Here is a 19,458-nt window from a genome sequence, read left to right on the forward strand (position 1 = left end):
CAATGTCCTCCAGGATGTGGTACAAGTTCCGCAGTAATGAGGCGCGCGGATTCAAAGGATCCAAAAATGGGTCCACGATGCGCCTCTCCTGCCTCACTTCCTGCAGCAAGGCTACCACCCTGTCCTCAGTTTCAGGTGCGAAAATGCCACCCCTCTGGCGCTGATTGCGGCCTCTACCACGTGCACTACCATTCCCACGGCCACAAACTTCCCCGTGGTATTCGGGTTCCTGGTGGAGGCTGCTGGCAGGTGTAATCTGGCTCCTAGATTCCTGTGAACAAAAATGGACATGTTCAGATTGGTACATAGACTGACAGACAGAAGAGACATAATGGACAGATAATTACCTGTGCTGGGGATTGGCTTTGGGAAATTGAGAGATTCTGTGATAGCACCTCCGCATCTGTGACACTCCCAGTTTCAATGCAAGCAGCATCTGGAGCAGCCACCTCCTCCTCCTCGATATGCTCCCTGCTGTCCGAAATGTTTGATGTTGTGCTACAGAGAATTAAAACGGTTAAAAATTAAAATTTTTGAATTTTTGGTACATTAGAGCAATGCACAAAAGGGTATATGTGACATAAAAAAAACAAAAAACGTACTCTCTTGCATTTTCTATCATTGATCGGCGCAGGAACGCTAGATGATTGTAGAACAAATGTTGTTTTCTCGCTGGAGCTGCTGCTCCACTCCGCTGCAATTTTTCACGTTCAGTAAGATCTCTCCTGACTCGGTCTGTGTAGGGATTTCCACCGACGTTGTAATGTTTTGGCTACAGAAAATTGAAAAAAGGGTTAATATGCTTTCTAAAAAAAAAACATAGCGAACATATTTTGAAAAAAAAAAAAAAAAAACTAACTTCGGTCCTTTATGGCTGAATTGCTCAGCCGGGCCCAGTCTGGTGTGAGCGCCATGGAAATTTAATTCCAGATTTTAGTTTTCCGCAGGCGGTCATTATAGAATGGATGCCACAGTTCTGCATTGGCTTTAATGGCTGAAATCAGGAAGGAACATCACTAGCCATGCTTCTTCTCTTCCACATTCTCTACAGGTGCAAAGGTCTCTTGGGTAATGTGGGCATTTATTTCCTGTTTTCCATGTGATTACAGTCACCAATCACATTTTTCCCGTATTTCCTGGTTTCCAGGTCATTACAGTGACCAATCACATTTAAAAAAAAAAAAAAAAGGCTTGACACGCGTCATGCCGCGTTTTGGCGCGTTTTTGCAGCTTGACACTGGAGCTCCAGAACGCACAGGTCCTGGTTTTTTTTTTGGAGCTGTAAAATGCATATGCCACTTGAAGCTCCTAAAAGCTCTGTGTGCATGAGTCCATAGAATAACGTGGATGGGCGTTCTGCAGCTGCAAAAAAAACAAAACGTCTGACGCTGCTAACAGCAGCTCCAAAAACGTCCAGTGTGCATGGGACCTATATCTTCCATTTTCTAATAATTGCTCTCGCAGTTGATTTCTTCATACCAAGCTGCTTGCCTATTGCAGATTTGGTCTTCCCAGCCTGGTGCAGGTCTACAATTTTGTTTCTGGTGTCCTTCGACAGCTCTTTGGTCTTGGCCATAGTGGTGTTTGGAGTGTGACTGTTTGAGGTTGTGGACAGGTGTCTTTTATACTGAAAACAAGTTCAAACAGGTGCCATTAATATAGGGAATGAGTGGAGGACAGAGGAGCCTCTTAAAGGAGAAGAGTCTATGGTCTAAAAGGTCTATGAGAGCCAGAAATCTTGCTTGTTTGTAGGTGACCAAATACTTTTTTTACCGAGGAATTTACCAATTAATTCATTAGAAATCCTACAATGTGATTTCCTGGATTCTTTCCCATATTCATATTCTCATATTCATATTCTCATAGTTGAAGTGTACCTATGATGAAAATTACAGGCCTCTCTCATCTTTTTAAGTGGGAGAACTTGCACAATTGTTGGCTGACTAAATACTTTTTTGCCCAACTGCCTAGTTATTATATGTATCTGTTAACATTATTTCCATATTCAATGATATAGCACAGTAATGACGAACATTGGCACCATAGATGTTTTGGAACTACATTTCCCATGATGCTCATGCACTCTGCAGTGTAGGTGAGCATCATTGGAAATGTAGTTCCAAAACATCTCGGGTGCCAAGGTTCGCCATCACTGATATAGCGGAAGTCACTAATGCTACATCATTCTACCAGCTCATAAGACAGGTTTAGAAGCTAATTTCTCATAAAGAGCTGCCACATAACCAAAAATGTGCAAACTATTATTTGCTGTTACAATAATGTAGAGTATTAAGTTAACCTTTATTATAGAAAAAGAACCATTAGAGCCGGTTCACACTGAGGCAACACGACTCCTTACTACTTCGGGGCGACTTGTTCATTCCCATGCACCACGACTTCGGAGCGACTTGCATGGACTTCACATAATGGAAGTCTATGCAAGTCGCTCCAGGTCGCCCCGAAGTAGTACAGGACCCTTTTTCTAAGTCGGCGCGACTTGTGTCACTCCTATTAGAACGGGTCCTGTAGCGGTAAATGGACCGCGAGGGAGCGCGACTTGCCAGGCTGAAAAGTCGCCTGACAAGTCGCGCTAGTGTGGACCGGCTCTTAAAGAGGTTGTAAACGCAAAAACAAAAAAAGGAAAAAAATAAAAACCCTGAAAGACGAAGGCATAATGAGCTAGTATGCATTGCATACTAGCTCATTGTGAAATACTTACTTAGGAACGAAGCCCCAGCAGTGACACAGCTGACATGTTTGGCCGACCTCCGACCAACTGATTGGCCGGAGGCACGATGACATCATGCGCTGGAGGCGTCGTTCACGGGACACGTGGCTCTAAATGAATGGCATGGGTGGCCGTTCCTTCAGGGAGCATGCGCCAATGACGTCACCGGCTGCATGATAAGTAAATATCTCATAAACGGTGCAAGTTTAGGAGATATTTACAGTACTTACAGGTAAGTCTTATTATCGGCTTACCTATAGGTACAAGTTATAAGAGTGAGTTTAGAACCTCTTTAAGGAAGATCAACATAACGTGGTAAGTTACAAAACTTTTGTAACCACTTTGACAGTGCTGGTGGACTTCTGCCACCCTACTGGTTATGGTACATCCCTTTAAATCTTTTGTAATGAGTTACTTATTTAAATATATATATATATCTTCTAATTCTTAAGATTACCCATTGTTCATCTGCTTTATTTACTTGATCCGAATATTCCATTGTGCAGATTCTGCACAAACTGTCCAGATTTTCTGTTTACAAATATTTTTTTATTACATGACATTAGATTTAATGCAAAAAACTTAACTTTAAGGCCCCATGCACACGGGGCGTTCAAAAAAACGTACGTCCAAGCTAGTTATAACGCCGGGAAAAACCGGCGTTAAAAACGCGCGTTAAACAGCGTTTCTCAAATTATGTTAATGAGCGTTAAGCCGCGTCAGCGCTAAATAGCGTTTTTTTAAAAAATCAGTCCTCCTCCATTTTCCACACCCAAAATAACCACAATGCAATGTGTGGAAGCCATTTTGGTAGGAGAGAGAGAGAGGAGAGAGCATTTTCAGATCGGTTGAGAGTGTTTCTTGTATTTTCGGAGTATTTTTTGCATTTCTGAGTCATGGATCCTGTTATGCAGAAGGTTGATGAGGCGATCCTGCTCATCATCTTGAGAAGGATGCGTAGAAGGAGACAGTTGGAGGAGGAGAATGAGAGGAGCATACGGCGAAGGTTCTGGGTGCATCCTGTCATGTTGCAGCGTCTGTCCGTGGGGTACTTTACCACCATGTACACCCAACTCCGCATGTATCCGGACAAGTGGTACAACTTCTCACGTATGTCCGTTCCGCTTTTCGATGACCTACTGGAGAAGCTCAGGCCAAGGCTATCCAGGATGGACACGAACATGCGAAGCAGTGTGTCACCGGAGGAAAGGCTGCTTGTGACACTTCGGTAAGTGAAATCATTTGTGGGTGTTTTGTATAGGGTTAGTACTTGGGTTAAGAGGGTTAGGTGGTGAGGTCCTAGTTAAAACATTTTCAATGTATTTTTGAAAGATAGATGTAATATGTAATCATTTTTTATTTTTATTTTAGGTTTCTTGCTACTGGCCAAAGCTTTGTCTCCTTACACCACTATTTTCTGCTCGGTGTCTCCACGGTGGCCAAAATTGTTAAGGAGACATGTGCGGCAATATGGGAGCAGTTGAAGGAGGTGGTCATGCCGGAGCCGACTGAAGAGATGTGGGAAGCAGTTGTCGACGAATTTTGGGAGAAAACCCAGTTCCCCAACTGTATCGGTGCCCTTGATGGAAAACACATCAGGGTGAAGAAGCCCCCCCATTCCGGCTCTGCATACTTTAACTACAAGAAATATTTTTCTGTGGTACTCCTGGCATTGTCTGATGCCCATCTTCAATTCCTTGCTGTTGATGTAGGAGCATATGGCAGCCAGGGTGATGCCCGCATCTTTCGAGAATCGGCCTTTGGACGTCGGCTACACGAAGGACGACTCAACATACCAACAAGCAGGCCGCTACCGTGTACTGAGGAACCAAGCTTGCCATTGGTCATGGTGGCCGACGAAGCATTTGGACTGGCAGAAAATCTGATGAGGCCATACAGTGGCTATGGACTGAGTCACACCAAACGTATATTCAATTATCGGCTGAGCCGAGCTCGTCGTGTTGTGGAGTGTGCGTTTGGTGTGTGCTCAGCAAAATGGAGGGTTTTGCTGTCATGTATGCAACTGGATGTTGACAATGCCACCAAGGTTGTCCTGGCCTGCTGTGTTTTGCACAATTTCCTAAGGAGAAGCGACAGGAGCAGCGTTGAACCAGAGCCACGTAACCCCATGCACCGCGTGCAGTTTATGGACTTACGAACAACAGCACGAGTCATGACCATCAGAGATAAGTTTGCGGATTTCTTTGTCTCGCCTGATGGGGAAGTGGCATGGCAGGATAATTTTGTCTAAAATCATTCATCTTGTAAACTTTGTGATATCTTCACATACAGCTTTTATTAAACATGTATGTCAGTTCTTTTGATGTCTATCATTCTTCCATTGTTCTAGTTCAATGTTGCATGTGGCAAGTGTGTGCCAGCCCAATGGCCTGTGCATACACTTGCCACATGCAGAAGAAGGAGGGGGGTTTCCTTCTGCATGTGGCAAGTGTGTGCCAGCCCAATGGCTTGTGCATACACTTGCCACATGCAGAAGAAGGAGGGGGGTTTCCTTCTGCATGTGGCAAGTGTGTGCCAGCCCAATGGCCTGTGCATACACTTGCCACATGCAGAAGAAGGAGGGGGGTTTCCTTCTGCATGTGGCAAGTGTGTGCCAGCCCAATGGCTTGTGCATACACTTGCCACATGCAGAAGAAGGAGGGGGGTTTCCTTCTGCATGTGGCAAGTGTGTGCCAGCCCAATGGCTTGTGCATACACTTGCCACATGCAGAAGAAGGAGGGGGGTTTCCTTCTGCATGTGGCAAGTGTGTGCCAGCCCAATGGCTTGTGCATACACTTGCCACATGCAGAAGAAGGAGGGGGGTTTCCTTCTGCATGTGGCAAGTGTGTGCCAGCCCAATGGCCTGTGCATACACTTGCCACATGCAGAAGAAGGAGGGGGGTTTCCTTCTGCATGTGGCAAGTGTGTGCCAGCCCAATGGCCTGTGCATACACTTGCCACATGCAGAAGAAGGAGGGGGGTTTCCTTCTGCATGTGGCAAGTGTGTGCCAGCCCAATGGCTTGTGCATACACTTGCCACATGCAGAAGAAGGAGGGGGGTTTCCTTCTGCATGTGGCAAGTGTGTGCCAGCCCAATGGCTTGTGCATACACTTGCCACATGCAGAAGAAGGAGGGGGGTTTCCTTCTGCATGTGGCAAGTGTGTGCCAGCCCAATGGCCTGTGCAGATGTACTTCTATTTCAACATACAACTTTAAAAAAAAATGAGGCAAAATATCATTTCAAAAAAAGGTTTTTATTCAAATAAACACAAAAAAAAGAAAAAAATCACAAATGCTGGTAGGTGTATCCTGACTGATCGTCCTGGCTTGACCGCGGTGACTTTGAACGTGGATAGCTGATGTCAGGATGCGAGTGGGTGGCTTGGACATGTCGTTCCTGTGCAACCTCATGGTGGTAAGGGGGTCCAGGTAAGTTTGGGGGAGGGAACTGGGTAGGTGGTTGGGAGAAATCAATGGAGGAGTGGGGTGGGAAATAGGAGGGCGTGGACAAGACAGGTGTTGGGTGGCGTTGCGGAGGGGACAAGGTAGGTAGGTGGCGTTGCGGAGGGGGGCGGTATTGAAAGTGGGGTGTTAGCGTTGCTGAGGTCACAGAGGGCATTGGGGGATCAAGAAAAGTGTTGAATGGATCGTTTGATGGTGGCGGGCCACCACTTAGTTTTGCATGCCTATATTGTGTCATGATGGCGAGCACACGATCCATACAAAGCTTTTCTTCAGGTCCCCCAATGTCCTCCAGGATGTAGTATACAGCACGGCAGAAGGCGGCGCGTGAGTTGCCAGGATCGAGGAACACATCCCCACTGCGCCTCTCCTGCCGCACTTCCTGCAGCAACGCTAACACCCCGTCCTCGTTTTGAGGGACAATACCGCCACCCCTCTGACGCTGATTGCGGCCACGGCCACGCACAGCGCCACGGCCACGCACACATACCTCGTTGCCAAGAACGGGTACCTCGCCACGGCCACGCCCCACACCACTATCGGGAATTTCTTCCACAACACATTCCTGGTCCCTGGATTCCTGTTAAGAAAGAAAAAGGTTCAGTTTGTCACATACATACAATGAAGAAAAGAATGGCAGACAGACTAGACAGACACTAACCTGTATTGTGGATTCATCGCAGACATGAGATCCACTGGATTGGATCGTCATGTCACTGTTTTCAGTGGCAGCACTGGGGGGTCTGTCCTCTGGTTCTTCAACCACCTCCTGACTAGCATCCTGAGTCAGGTCCGCAATATTAGATGTTGTCCTGAAAAATATGTAAAAAAAAATGGCTGCAGAATAGCAATACATTCACAGAAAACGATGCTCTGAGCACCCCTATATGTAAGTCAAAAATACAGTATGTGCGACTTACTCTCTACTGCTGGCTATCATTGCTTGACGCAGGAATGCCAGGTGGTTGTGGTACACGTGTCTTCTTTTGTGGGAGGCAGCTGCACCACTTGTGTTAGCTTTTTCCTCCTCTGTCAGATCCCTCCTGACCCGATCACGCAGGGACTTCCACCTCTTTTGGAAAATTTTGCCTAAGAAGAAAAGTGAAGTAAGGTTAAAATATGGATTCTTTGTAATTATACAGCACACAAGTCATGCATTTCTGAAAAACTTACTTCTTTCCTTCTTCTCTGCGGTGCTCAATCGGTCCCAGCCTGGTGTTAGGGCTTCAGATATATCCATCCAGGTTTTTGATTTTTTAATCCTGTCACTATAGAAGGGATGGGAGACATCCCACAGCTCTGGATGGGCCTCAACTGCAGAGATAAGCTCTGTCTGACCTATATCAGCAGCCATTGTCCCTCTCTCTCCTGTATGTCCACACAGACACACCCACCCACCCACACGGCTGAGCAAAGGACACTTGGGAAATGTAAAAATGCATTTCCTGTGTTTTTACTCCATTACAGTGACCAATCACATATCTGAAAATTTCTACAGCTTAATAACGCCGGACGCTGGAAAACGCCGATAAAAACGTTAAATAGCGTTAAATAGCGTCAAGCGCTTTTAACGCTCTAACGCTGGGCCTCAGAACGCGCAGGCCGTGGGTTCTTGTTGCAGCTGAAAAACGCTTAGGCCACTTACAGCTTAAAAACGTCTTTGTGTGCATGAGGCCATAGAATAACACGGAGGGGCGTTTTTAGGCTGCAAGAGGAAAACGTCTGACGCTGCTTACAGCGGCGTTAAAAACGCCCCGTGTGCATGGGGCCTAAAAATTTCCAAATTAAACAACAATTTTTTTAGTTCAATCTTTGTTTATTAAAAAAGAAAGAGAGCAGAACATTTTGATTTACAGGGCAGAGAACAAGAATATAAGGAACAAACAGATAAGTCAATCACAGTATACATCAGTAATCAGCAACAGAAGCATGTCGCACAGTGACACCTCCAGGCCCGTATGGACCCAAGCGGAGAGGAGTGGTGTATGAGAACTTATCATATCTTAGGAGGGTACATGTCATCTGTGACAGAGAAACAAGTAACAACAGTGGTAGGAAACTCACCACAGCGGGTATCAGAAAAAGGAGGTAGTCAAGGGTTGAGACCAGAGGTCTATAACAAGGCACTATGCCAGGTAATGTTGAGGATCAATATGCGGAAACATAGGAAAGGCAACAGTCATAGTCAATGACATATCTGCAGGAACAGAGAAAAAAGCAAGGGACTGCAGAAGCAGAAAGAGAGGGGGAGAAAGATCAGTAAATATAAGCAGGGGTGAGAGATCAGAAGGGGCCGCGTACATCCCACTATGTTCCACCGGCACCAGACAACACTGGAGCATCGATCCAGGACTTGAAGGCATCCGAACATCAGAACTTGTCCCAGGACATCCACGTGGCGGAGAACCGTTCCTCCCTGCCCCCCTCCCGTGCCAACAAATTATCCATGTCTTTAATTGCATCCAACTCCAGGGTCCACTCCAGCCTAGAAGGTATATGGGTGGTTCTCCAATGTCTGGGGATCACAGCCCTGACAGCTGCCAAGAATAACCTAAGAACATCCCTCTTAATTGAGCGGAAAGAACCAGGCACCAAAGACAATAATGCTAGTTCTGGTGTGGCTGAGATCGTGGTCGCCCGCAGCTTGCAGTACAGATCAATAACGTCGGTCCACAACCGGTGGATCTGTGGACAGTCCCACCAAATATGCAGAAGTGTGCCCCTAGACAACAAGCACCTCCAACAAATATCGGATTGGAGAGGGTCAACATGTTTAGTAAATGAAGGGCACCGGTACCATCGGGCCAGGAGCTTGTTACCCTTCTCCTGAACTCGTGTATCGGGGGACAGTGAGTGGGTCATAGCGAAGCATTTACGCCAGTCAGCATCCGAAAGGACTCGACCTAGGTCTTTGTCCCAAGCAGCAGTGTAGGTCGGACGATCAGGACGGAGAGTATTTAGAAACAGAGTACAGTAAGGACACCATGTGCGTGGGGGATCATCTTAAAGCAGGAGGGCGTCAAATGCCGATGGATCCCCTCGAACATCAGACAGTGAGGGCAAGGTATGCACATAAAAGAGGGCCTGCCGCCAATGAAACCAGCCTGCCGAGTCGCCAACCTGTGCAGTGGGATTGTGGGGGAGCAACAAGGAGGGATCCGCTCGTAAGAGTTGGGACACACGGCGATGGTCTGTCGCATTCCAGGGCCCAAACTTTGAACAGGAGACTGCCCGGGGGGGGGGGGGGACGCCGGAGTACCAAAGAAGGGCGTCATGGGACCCTTCCGTTGAGACGATCCCAAGTCCGCAGGGTCAGAGAAATCAGGCTGCCCGGGGCGGGTACCGACCCATGAAGGTGTAAGGGGGTCCACGGAACTGCCAACAACAATTGTTTTTTCTCTTACTTCCTCCGACAGTCGCCGCCTCCTCTTAAGTCATCACTGTTGGGTATTGTCTTCCTATCCGTAGGAATAGCTAGGCATATAGACTTAGTCCAAAGACAAAAGGCATTAGCATATACATACCCATGGGGGCTGTCCCATCTGGTCAATACCCCCCCTGCATCACCACTCCCAACTCAGTTTTAATCTGCCTAGCGTCAGGAATAGTCAGGCTACCCTTGTGCTGGGGCTTCAGTCTCAGCCTTAATTGTTAAACATTTTATTAGTTAATTTGATATAAAATGTCAAAATAATCCCTATGATTGTGAAATGATTTGGTTTAAATGATCCATTTTCACTTTTTTAGTTATATGCAGAAAATCATATAAAGTCTTAAAAAAAAAAAAAAAAAAAAAAAACACTTTTGACTACTGATAGAATTTTCTCTGTCAGTGGTACATTGTGTTTTTATATTTAACTTTTTCTCCCCCCACACTGCTTTAGCGGGTCACATAGCCATAATATATAATTGTTGTTAAATGTGAAATGATTCTTGCACCTTAATAGTTCCTAAGGCAAAAGGGGAAAGGGAGAGAAAAAACAATAGTAAGGGGGTCTCTCGTTGTGATATTATTATCGAAACATTAAGTGCCGGTTCACACTGATGCGCTTGCGATTGTAATGCGAATTTGCGGTGCGAGTTTACCTTGCGTTTTTCCATAGTACAGCGCGATTGTAATGCGAATCGCATTGCGTATAATCATGTTAATTAGCTCAGGTGCGATTTTTGCTCCAGCCAATCTAAATGAAATGGGTGTTAACTTCCGGTGGACTTCCTGGTCTTTATGAGGAGAGTACACCGTGGAGTGTGAGCTGTGGTTTTGTTTGGAGATTACGTTGTGGAGAGTGTGCTGTATTTTGGTGTATTGCCACTATGTTTCATTTGCCTTTGGTCATGGCAGCAGTTGCTACTGCCACTGCTGCAGTCTTGATCAATAAGGACAGGAGGAGGAGGAGGATGAGGATGATGATGATGAGAAGACGAAGGTATTGGGTTCATCCCATAATTTCAAACAGGGAAGAGAGAGGTCAGTTCAATGTCCTCTATCATGATCTCCGGCAACATGAAGAGAAGTTTTTCAACTATACTCGGATGTCTGTTAATAGGTTAGTATGTGAGAGGGAGTCTCTCCTTCTTCTCTCTTTTTGCTGCTTCCCTCTATATCTCTTTTTTCCCCATCTCTCTTTTTCCTCTCTCTCTGTTTTCACCTATATCTACCCCCGAATCATTCCTGAAGCTCCCCACGCCCCCCTTTTGCTTGCCACTTACGTGTGTTGTGTTTTTTTTTAGTTTTGACGAATTACTTGGGCTGCTCTTTTCACGTTTGGAGCGTCAGAACACCACCTTCCGGAATAGTGTTGTGCCTGCTGAAAGATTGCTTGTTACATTACGGTAAGTGTGATATATTTTGTGAAAAGTCATGTATTTTTTTTCTCCATAGTTAGCAATACAGTGAATGCAGACAGATATGATGACAAAGTTGACTTCAAAAAAAGTTTTTATTTTTTTTTTATTTTGTTGCATGTAACAAGAACAAAGGAACAAAATCCAGAAACATTAGGTCAAAAAAGACAACTTAGGTCAACGTGGCAATACAGTGGCAAGTGTACTATAGATCCAAAAAATTTGGTGAACTCTCCAGATCAAGTGGTGTTGAAGAGCCTGAGGGTGTATGATCCAAGGTGTTGGGATATAGCCATGGCACAAGCGGGGATGGAGTTCTATGTGACGGTCCACTTGGGGGCCTATATTGTGGATAGGGTGGAGGTATTTTTGGGGAAAATGCACTAGATTGTGATGGTGGTGGTGGTGGTCTGCTGGAGGGGGGGAAATGGGAAGAAGTGGAGACATCCGGTGTTCTAGTGTGGGGGGGGATTACAGAGGGAATTGGGGAAGGAATAGGATATGGGATTTGGGATCTAGGGGTCTCATGGATGCTCCGATATTGGTCAAAACTTGACGGATAAGGGTTTGTTGGAATGGCAGAATGACTGGGTGTGAAATGAGGGGACCATGGAGTGTCTTGCGGTAACTGTCGTGGTACAGAGAACGAATGTATACAGTTTTGTACCGCCATTCTCATGTCGAAATACCTTTCAGATGGGACCTCTTTGAGAAGAGGCACCAAGCTATGAGCAAATAGTGTGTGAGGACATTTATGTGCATCTAGTTGCTGGCTGATGCCTGACATAATGTCCACTAAGTGCTTTGTCTGCTCGTCTTCCGCCTCAGCAGTTGCCCTGCTGACTCTCCTCCTGTGGGATGTAGAGCCTCGACTTTGAGGCCTGGTGGAAGGCGTGGAAACGTCCGTTTCCTCAAACTCCTGTTCTGGTTCTTGAGCGGATCCTGACTCATCCAAACTCTGTGACTCAACGTTAGGAATATTTGAACTACTATTCGAACATGCAAATGCGACGCCTTCTTCCTCATCAACTTGAGCTGCATGCTCCTCCTCCTCCCCTTCCTCCTGCACATTCTCCACCTCCTCCCAACTTGCTTGTGTGCTGCAATGACAAACATGAAACAACTTTTCATCATCCGCTCCAATATATAATTTGAATGATAGGTGGGGATTGGAAGGTGAGGGGGTTGGGGGTGGGGTGAAGAGGGAGGGGGAAGGAAGGATGGGTTAATAGTGAAAGAGAATTTGACAATAAACTTACTTCCGCATTTCTAGAACCGGTAGCAGAAAATCCAGACATCTGGCAAAGGCATAGGGACGCTTAGGGGGGGCACCGGATCCACTTCTCGCCTCACGTTCTAGTCTCTTGTACCTTTGCAGGGTATCCTTGAGGCTACGCCATCTTGTTCGTATTAGTAATTCTGTAAGAGAAAAACATGACTAATAATAACTTTCTGTTTTTTATTTCAGGTACCTTGGAACTGGTAATTCTTTTGCAAGCCTGCATTACGAGTTCAAATTGGGGAAATCCACTGTGAGCACAATTGTTCGTGATACCTGTATTGCCATCTGGGAGGTCCTAAGAGATGTGGTGATGAGAAAACCAACCAAAGAGGAGTGGATCTCTGTAGATGATCTTTTTTGGCAACGCTGCAACTTCCCTAACTGTGTCGGTGCAATAGATGGCAAGCACATTAGGATTGTGAGACCAGTTGGTAGCGGCACCAAATATTTCAATTCCAAAAAATATTTTTCTTTGGTTTTGCTGGCAGTGGCGGATGCAAACTACTCATTCATCTACATAGATGTTGGTTCATATGGGAGCAGTTCCGACTCCAGTATTTTTTCCCACTCCAGTTTTGGAAAAATGCTGCGTGAAAAAAGCCTGGACCTCCCACATGAACGACCACTGCCTGGAACATCTCAGCAAAGCCTCCCATTTGTTTTTGTTGGTGATGAGGCTTTTGCACTTTCGGAACACCTGCTTCGCCCGTATGCTAATCGCTCACTGACTGTTGAAAAGAGAGTGTTTAACTACAGACTCACAAGAGCGCGCAGAGTTGTGGAGTGCAGTTTTGGTATTCTGGCAAATAAGTGGCGCTTTCTACACACGCCACTGACTCTAACCACGGATAACGCCATAATTGCCGTCAAAGCTGCCTGTGTACTCCACAACTTTGTTAGATCGCGAGATGGATACCTCTTCGAGGACTCCCTGATGGATGATATGGAAGGCGCAGAGTGGATCCACACCAGGGGAAACTACAGAGGGGCCAACATCAGGGAGAATTTCACTGACTACTTTATGAGTCCTGCTGGTCAAGTGCCATGGCAGCTTGATTCCATACAATAAAGAGTATTCATTTTTACTGTACTTTGTTTCAATAAATACACTATTGTTCAAATGTTCAACATTGCGTAATGCATTTCTTTTCGTCTGTGGTTACATACTGAGCATGCATTGTCTTCCACAGGGCCCCCCATAGATCCCCATTTAAAACTTGGCCCCCCCCACATAGATCCCCATTTAAAACTTGGCCCCCCCACATAGATCCCCATTTAAAACTTGGCCCCCCCACATAGATCCCCATTTAAAACTTGGCCCCCCCACATAGATCCCCTTAAAACATGGCCCCCCCACATAGATCCCCATTTAAAACTTGGCCCCCCCACATAGATCCCCATTTAAAACTTGGCCCCCCCCACATAGATCCCCATTTAAAACTTGGCCCCCCCACATAGATCCCCATTTAAAACTTGGCCCCCCCACATAGATCCCCTTAAAACATGGCCCCCCCACATAGATCCCCATTTAAAACTTGGCCCCCCCACATAGATCCCCATTTAAAACTTGGCCCCCCCCCACATAGATCCCCTTAAAACATGGCCCCCCCCACATAGATCCCCATTTAAAACTTGCCCCCCCCCACATAGATCCCCATTTAAAACTTGGCCCCCCCCACATAGATCCCCATTTAAAACTTGGCCCCCCCACATAGATCCCCATTTAAAACTTGGCCCCCCCACATAGATCCCCATTTAAAACTTGGCCCCCCCCACATAGATCCCCTTAAAACATGGCCCCCCCACATAGATCCCCATTTAAAACTTGGCCCCCCACATAGATCCCCATTTAAAACTTGGCCCCCCCCACATAGATCCCCATTTAAAACTTGGCCCCCCACATAGATCCCCATTTAAAACTTGGCCCCCCCACATAGATCCCCTTAAAACATGGCCCCCCCACATAGATCCCCATTTAAAACTTGGCCCCCCCACATAGATCCCCATTTAAAACTTGGCCCCCCCACATAGATCCCCATTTAAAACTTGGCCCCCCCACATAGATCCCCATTTAAAACTTGGCCCCCCCACATAGATCCCCTTAAAACATGGCCCCCCCACATAGATCCCCATTTAAAACTTGGCCCCCCCACATAGATCCCCATTTAAAACTTGGCCCCCCCCCACATAGATCCCCTTAAAACATGGCCCCCCCACATAGATCCCCATTTAAAACTTGCCCCCCCCACATAGATCCCCATTTAAAACTTGGCCCCCCCCACATAGATCCCCATTTAAAACTTGGCCCCCCCACATAGATCCCCATTTAAAACTTGGCCCCCCCACATAGATCCCCATTTAAAACTTGGCCCCCCCCACATAGATCCCCTTAAAACATGGCCCCCCCACATAGATCCCCATTTAAAACTTGGCCCCCCACATAGATCCCCATTTAAAACTTGGCCCCCCCCACATAGATCCCCATTTAAAACTTGGCCCCCCACATAGATCCCCATTTAAAACTTGGCCCCCCCACATAGATCCCCTTAAAACATGGCCCCCCCACATAGATCCCCATTTAAAACTTGGCCCCCCCACATAGATCCCCATTTAAAACTTGGCCCCCCCACATAGATCCCCATTTAAAACTTGGCCCCCCCACATAGATCCCCATTTAAAACTTGGCCCCCCCACATAGATCCCCTTAAAACATGGCCCCCCCATAGGAGAATATATACACATACCTTTCTTTTTGCGCTCTTGAGTTGTGAATCCACTCCAGTCCTCATACAGGCTTGCACAAATTTCTTCCCAACCTCTTTTCTTCATAGCGTTGTTTTTGTACTCTGCAGTACGGCTGTCCCATATATATGGCCTGGAACGGACAAGCCTGATCAGCTCCTCGTTGTCGATCCCAACACGTTTGGGTGCCATGTTGTTTATTGATGAAGATGTTTGTGGATGTCACATGCAGGCTCGGGACAGAAAATAGGTGGGTGTAGCTGTCGGGACAAACTATACACATATTCGCACATATCTGAACTGTACATGCGAGTTCAGAGCGATTTACATTGATGTCTATGGAGACTAAATTCGCAACGCAGCACTGTAAACTCGCACAAGACCCTTTTTTTCATCGCATCACATTCGCATCTAGATCGCAACGCATAGATGTGAACGACCGTCACGAATGCAATGTATTTTTTAAGTGCATGCGATTGGAGACTTTTTAGAACGCAACGCATTCGCAGTACAAGCGCATCAGTGTGAACCGGCACTAAGTGAAAAATTTCCCAAAAAATTATCGTGCAGGAAAAAACGTGTGAGGAAGAGAAAAAAAAATAAAAAATAAAATAACATAAGGGGGTCTCGTTGTGCAGTAAAGCTGGTATTGACATAGATGTATAGAGGTATATATATGTCTTACCTGGCCTGTGCATATATTTCCCCCATGCAGAAATAGTTTCCTTCTGCATGAGGCAATCGTATGCCACCCCTTACTGGCCTGTGCAGATGTACTATTTTTGCCACATGCACCAACAAAAAAAACAGACAAAATATCATTTTAACAAACTTTTTTTATTAAAGAAACAAAAATGTAAATAATCACAGCTGCTCATAGGTGTAGGATGATTGGTCACCATGGCTTGCACGTGGTGGTTGGGCACGGGGAAAGGTTGCATCATACTGTGAGTGTGTGGCTTGGGGCAGGCGTTCACGCCCAAAATCATGGTGGTAGGGGGGTCCAGAAAATGTGCGATCTTTGTAATGGGAATGGGCATGTTGTTGAGAAAAGTCAACGGAGGAGTGGGGTGGGAAATAGGAGGACGGGGACGAGGTAGGTGTTAGGTGGCGTTGCGGAGGAGGCTGGTATTGGAAAGAGGGTGTTAGCACTGCTGAGGTCCCAGAGGCTATTGGGGGATCCAGAAAAGCGTTGTATGGATCCCTTGGTGGTTGTGGTGGCGGGCCACCACTTATTTTAGCATGTCGGTATTGCATTGCATTGCAATAGCGAGCATGCGATCCATGCAAAGCTTTTCCTGGTCTCCCCCAATGTCCTCCAGGATGTGATATAAATTGCGGCAGAAGCAGGCACAGGCGTTGCCAGGATCCAGGAAGGCATCCACACTGCGCCTCTCCTGCCGCACTTCCTGCAGCAACGCTAACACCCCGTCCTCGTTTTGAAGGACGATACCGCCACCCCTCTGACGCTGCTTGCGGCCACGGCCAGGAACCTCATTGCCACAGCCAGGCACCTCGACACGGCCACGCACCTCCCCACAGTCACGCACCTCTTCTAAATTTTGGGAGGAAAAATCCAGGTCCCTGGATTCCTGTTAAGAAAAAAAGAAAATGTTCAGATTGCCACATACACTTACAAACAGAATGACAGACAGACTAGACAGACACTAACCTGCATTGTGGATTCATCCATCATATGCGATAAGCTGGACTGATATGACATAGTGAAATCACTGTTTTTGGTGGCAGCACTGGGGGGGTCTCTCCTCACATGGCACTTCTACCGCCTCCTCTCTTGGATCAATGTGAGATGTTGTCCTGAAAAAAATATTAAAAAAATGGCTGCATAATAGTAAAATTATATTAGCAGGAAACGATGCTCCATGCACCCCTATGTGTAAGTGAAAAATACAGTATGTGCTTAAAGTTAACTTACTCTCTACTGCCGTCTACCATGGCTTGTCGCAGGAAAGCCAAATGATTATGGTAAAGATGCGGCTTTTTGTAAGAGGCAGGTGCTCCACTTGTATGGGATTTCTCCTCTTCAGTTAGATCCCTCCTAACAGAAAATTTGAGTGTGAACCAGGCAAGGACTTTTCAGGCACAATTTTAATAAAAAGACATTTTATTGAGAACATTACATTAAAATCGACAAAAACAGTGCATATATCTCAAAAGGAGACAAAAATAAGTACATATCATGATATACACAAATTGAGGAAATAAAATCCTACTAAATTAGGACAATGAATGGTGAGTAGATCCCTCCTAACACGGTCGTGGAGAGACTTCCATAGTTTTTGAAAAATTTTACCTAAGAAAAGTGAGAAAGGGTTAATATGCATTCTTTTTAATTTAAGATACAGCAAACAAGTCATGCATTTCAGAATTAAAAACTTTTTCTCGGCATTGCTTAACCGGTCCCAGCCTGGTGTCAGTGCTGAAGAGATGTCCATCCAGGTTTTCCCCTTCTTGATGCGGTCGCTATAGAAGGGATGCAATACATCCCACAGCTCAAGATGGGCCTCCACAGCAGATATCAGTTCAGTTTGGGCAATGTCTGCAGCCATTTTCTGTCCTCTCTCATCACACAGACACACCCACCCACACGGCTGAGCAAAGGACACTTGGGTAATGTAAATAAATGCATTTCCTGTTTTTTTACTTCAGTACAGTGACCAATCAAATTTCTACAGCTTAAAAACGCCCGACGTGGTAAAACCCTGATATACAACATTAAGCCACGTTAAACAGCGTCAGGCGTTTTTACAGCTGTAACGCTGGTCCTCAGAACACGCAGGCTGTGGGTTCTTCTTGCAGCTTAAAAACGCCTAGGCCACTTACAGCTCAAAAACGTCTGTGTGTGTGCATGATGCCATAGAATAACATGGAGGGGCATTTTTAGGCTGCAAAAAAAAAAACGCCTGACGCTACTTACAGCGGTGTTAAAAACGCCCCGTGTGCATGGGGCCTAAGGCTTAGCAAAAACTGGGGTTCTATGGAGCATGTGACTGACAGATATTTATAATGCTATTTTAAAAATACCAATGTATCTCAAGCTCATATAAAAAAAAAAAAAGTGAATTAAAAAACCAATCATCCTAATTAATGCATCCCATGAAAATTATCATCAGGGCCTTAATTTAATTAATTTTGAAACCGATTTTTGAAAACTCTGTGTGTATACAAATGATGAATTATAAAAAAAATCCCATATACTTTAAGGCTCCATTCACACCTGGGCATTTTTTCAGGCGTTTTTCGGGCTTTTTTTAGGGCGTTTGGAGGCAGGCATGACATCTGACCTTCTGTATAGGGGTCCTCCTCTTCCTGTTTTTGTGTTTAGTGTTGGTGTGAGTCATTTGTGCTCTCCGTGCGCTCTCCTTTTGTTGGAAGATGTCTGCTATGAATGGTTTCCTCGCATGTGCAGCAGCTGCACTACTGATACTGGAGGAAGAAGAGCAAGAAAAGAAGCGCAGATACTGGGTCCACCCTATTATTGTCAATCGAGAACAGCGTGGCCAGTTCTGGGCAATGTACAGTGATCTCCGAGTGCATGAAGAGAAATTCTTTGAGTACACGCGGATGTCTGTAAAAAGGTGGGTTCATCTCCTCATGCTCACAAAGCTTTTACAATCATAACAAATTTGTGATATGTTATTTATCTACCAACTGTTTTGATGAGTTGCTTGGGATACTCTCTCCACATTTGCAGAGAGAAGAAACCTTTTTTCGGAAGAGTATTCCACCGGTGGAAAGGCTCATCATCACACTGAGGTAAGCAACAACCCACCTTCCTACCACACTCCCCATACCCTCTCCCCAGACCCCCATCTCTCACTCCCTACCCTCCTTTTCCCCTCATTAGATCTCCCTTGGGAACATGCATTACATTGTTATACGTTCCCAATGCAGAATTTTCTGACCCACTCCCCGTGGCAGAAATATGGAGAGAATTTCCCCTTAGCTGACACTAGTTGAAAACAGTGCAACCCTAACCCCCTCCCCTGCAACCCTTACCTCCTACTCCCAACCTCCTCCCCTCTTTCCCCTACCCACTATGAAGAATAGACACAAACACAGATGTTGCATAAAGTGTACTTGTAGCGCACAAATTTTTTATTTTTTTTAAACGGTATGCTTAACGTAACATAACAAAACAAGGAAACCAAGGTATGCAGAATATCCTCTTTGAACTATGAGACAGATGTATAGATGGTGTTCAGAGTGGCAACCTTTGCCTGGACCATGCCTGGTGCAGGCAGAGGTTGCCACTCTGAACGCCATCTATAGGACCACACAGATGTGTGGCACCAGGGATAACCTTTTTTCTCTCCCTCAAGTCAGAGGAGAATGGGCAGACTGTGAGATAGGCACATTGATTTTGAGCCAAATGG

General features: G+C 45.9%; 2 protein-coding genes across 2 annotated transcripts in view; one reads left to right on the top strand and one right to left on the bottom strand.

Moving 5' to 3' along the window:
• The window catches only part of LOC309550539 (uncharacterized protein), a gene marked incomplete at both ends in the record, with an annotated part of 1,004,737 nt that overhangs the window by 323,223 nt on the left and 662,056 nt on the right, over positions 1-19,458 (bottom strand). The window lies entirely within an intron of this gene.
• On the top strand, positions 3,625-4,979 carry LOC309554506 (uncharacterized protein; the record flags this gene model as incomplete). Its single annotated transcript, XM_082256255.1, has 2 exons — positions 3,625-3,956; positions 4,100-4,979. The coding sequence occupies 2 exons, from the start codon at positions 3,625-3,627 to the stop codon at positions 4,977-4,979; spliced, it is 1,212 nt and encodes a 403-aa protein (XP_082112381.1).

This window comes from Pelophylax lessonae, assembly GCF_965119305.1.
Source record: "Pelophylax lessonae genome assembly, chromosome: 1".
Lineage (NCBI taxonomy): Eukaryota > Metazoa > Chordata > Amphibia > Anura > Ranidae > Pelophylax > Pelophylax lessonae.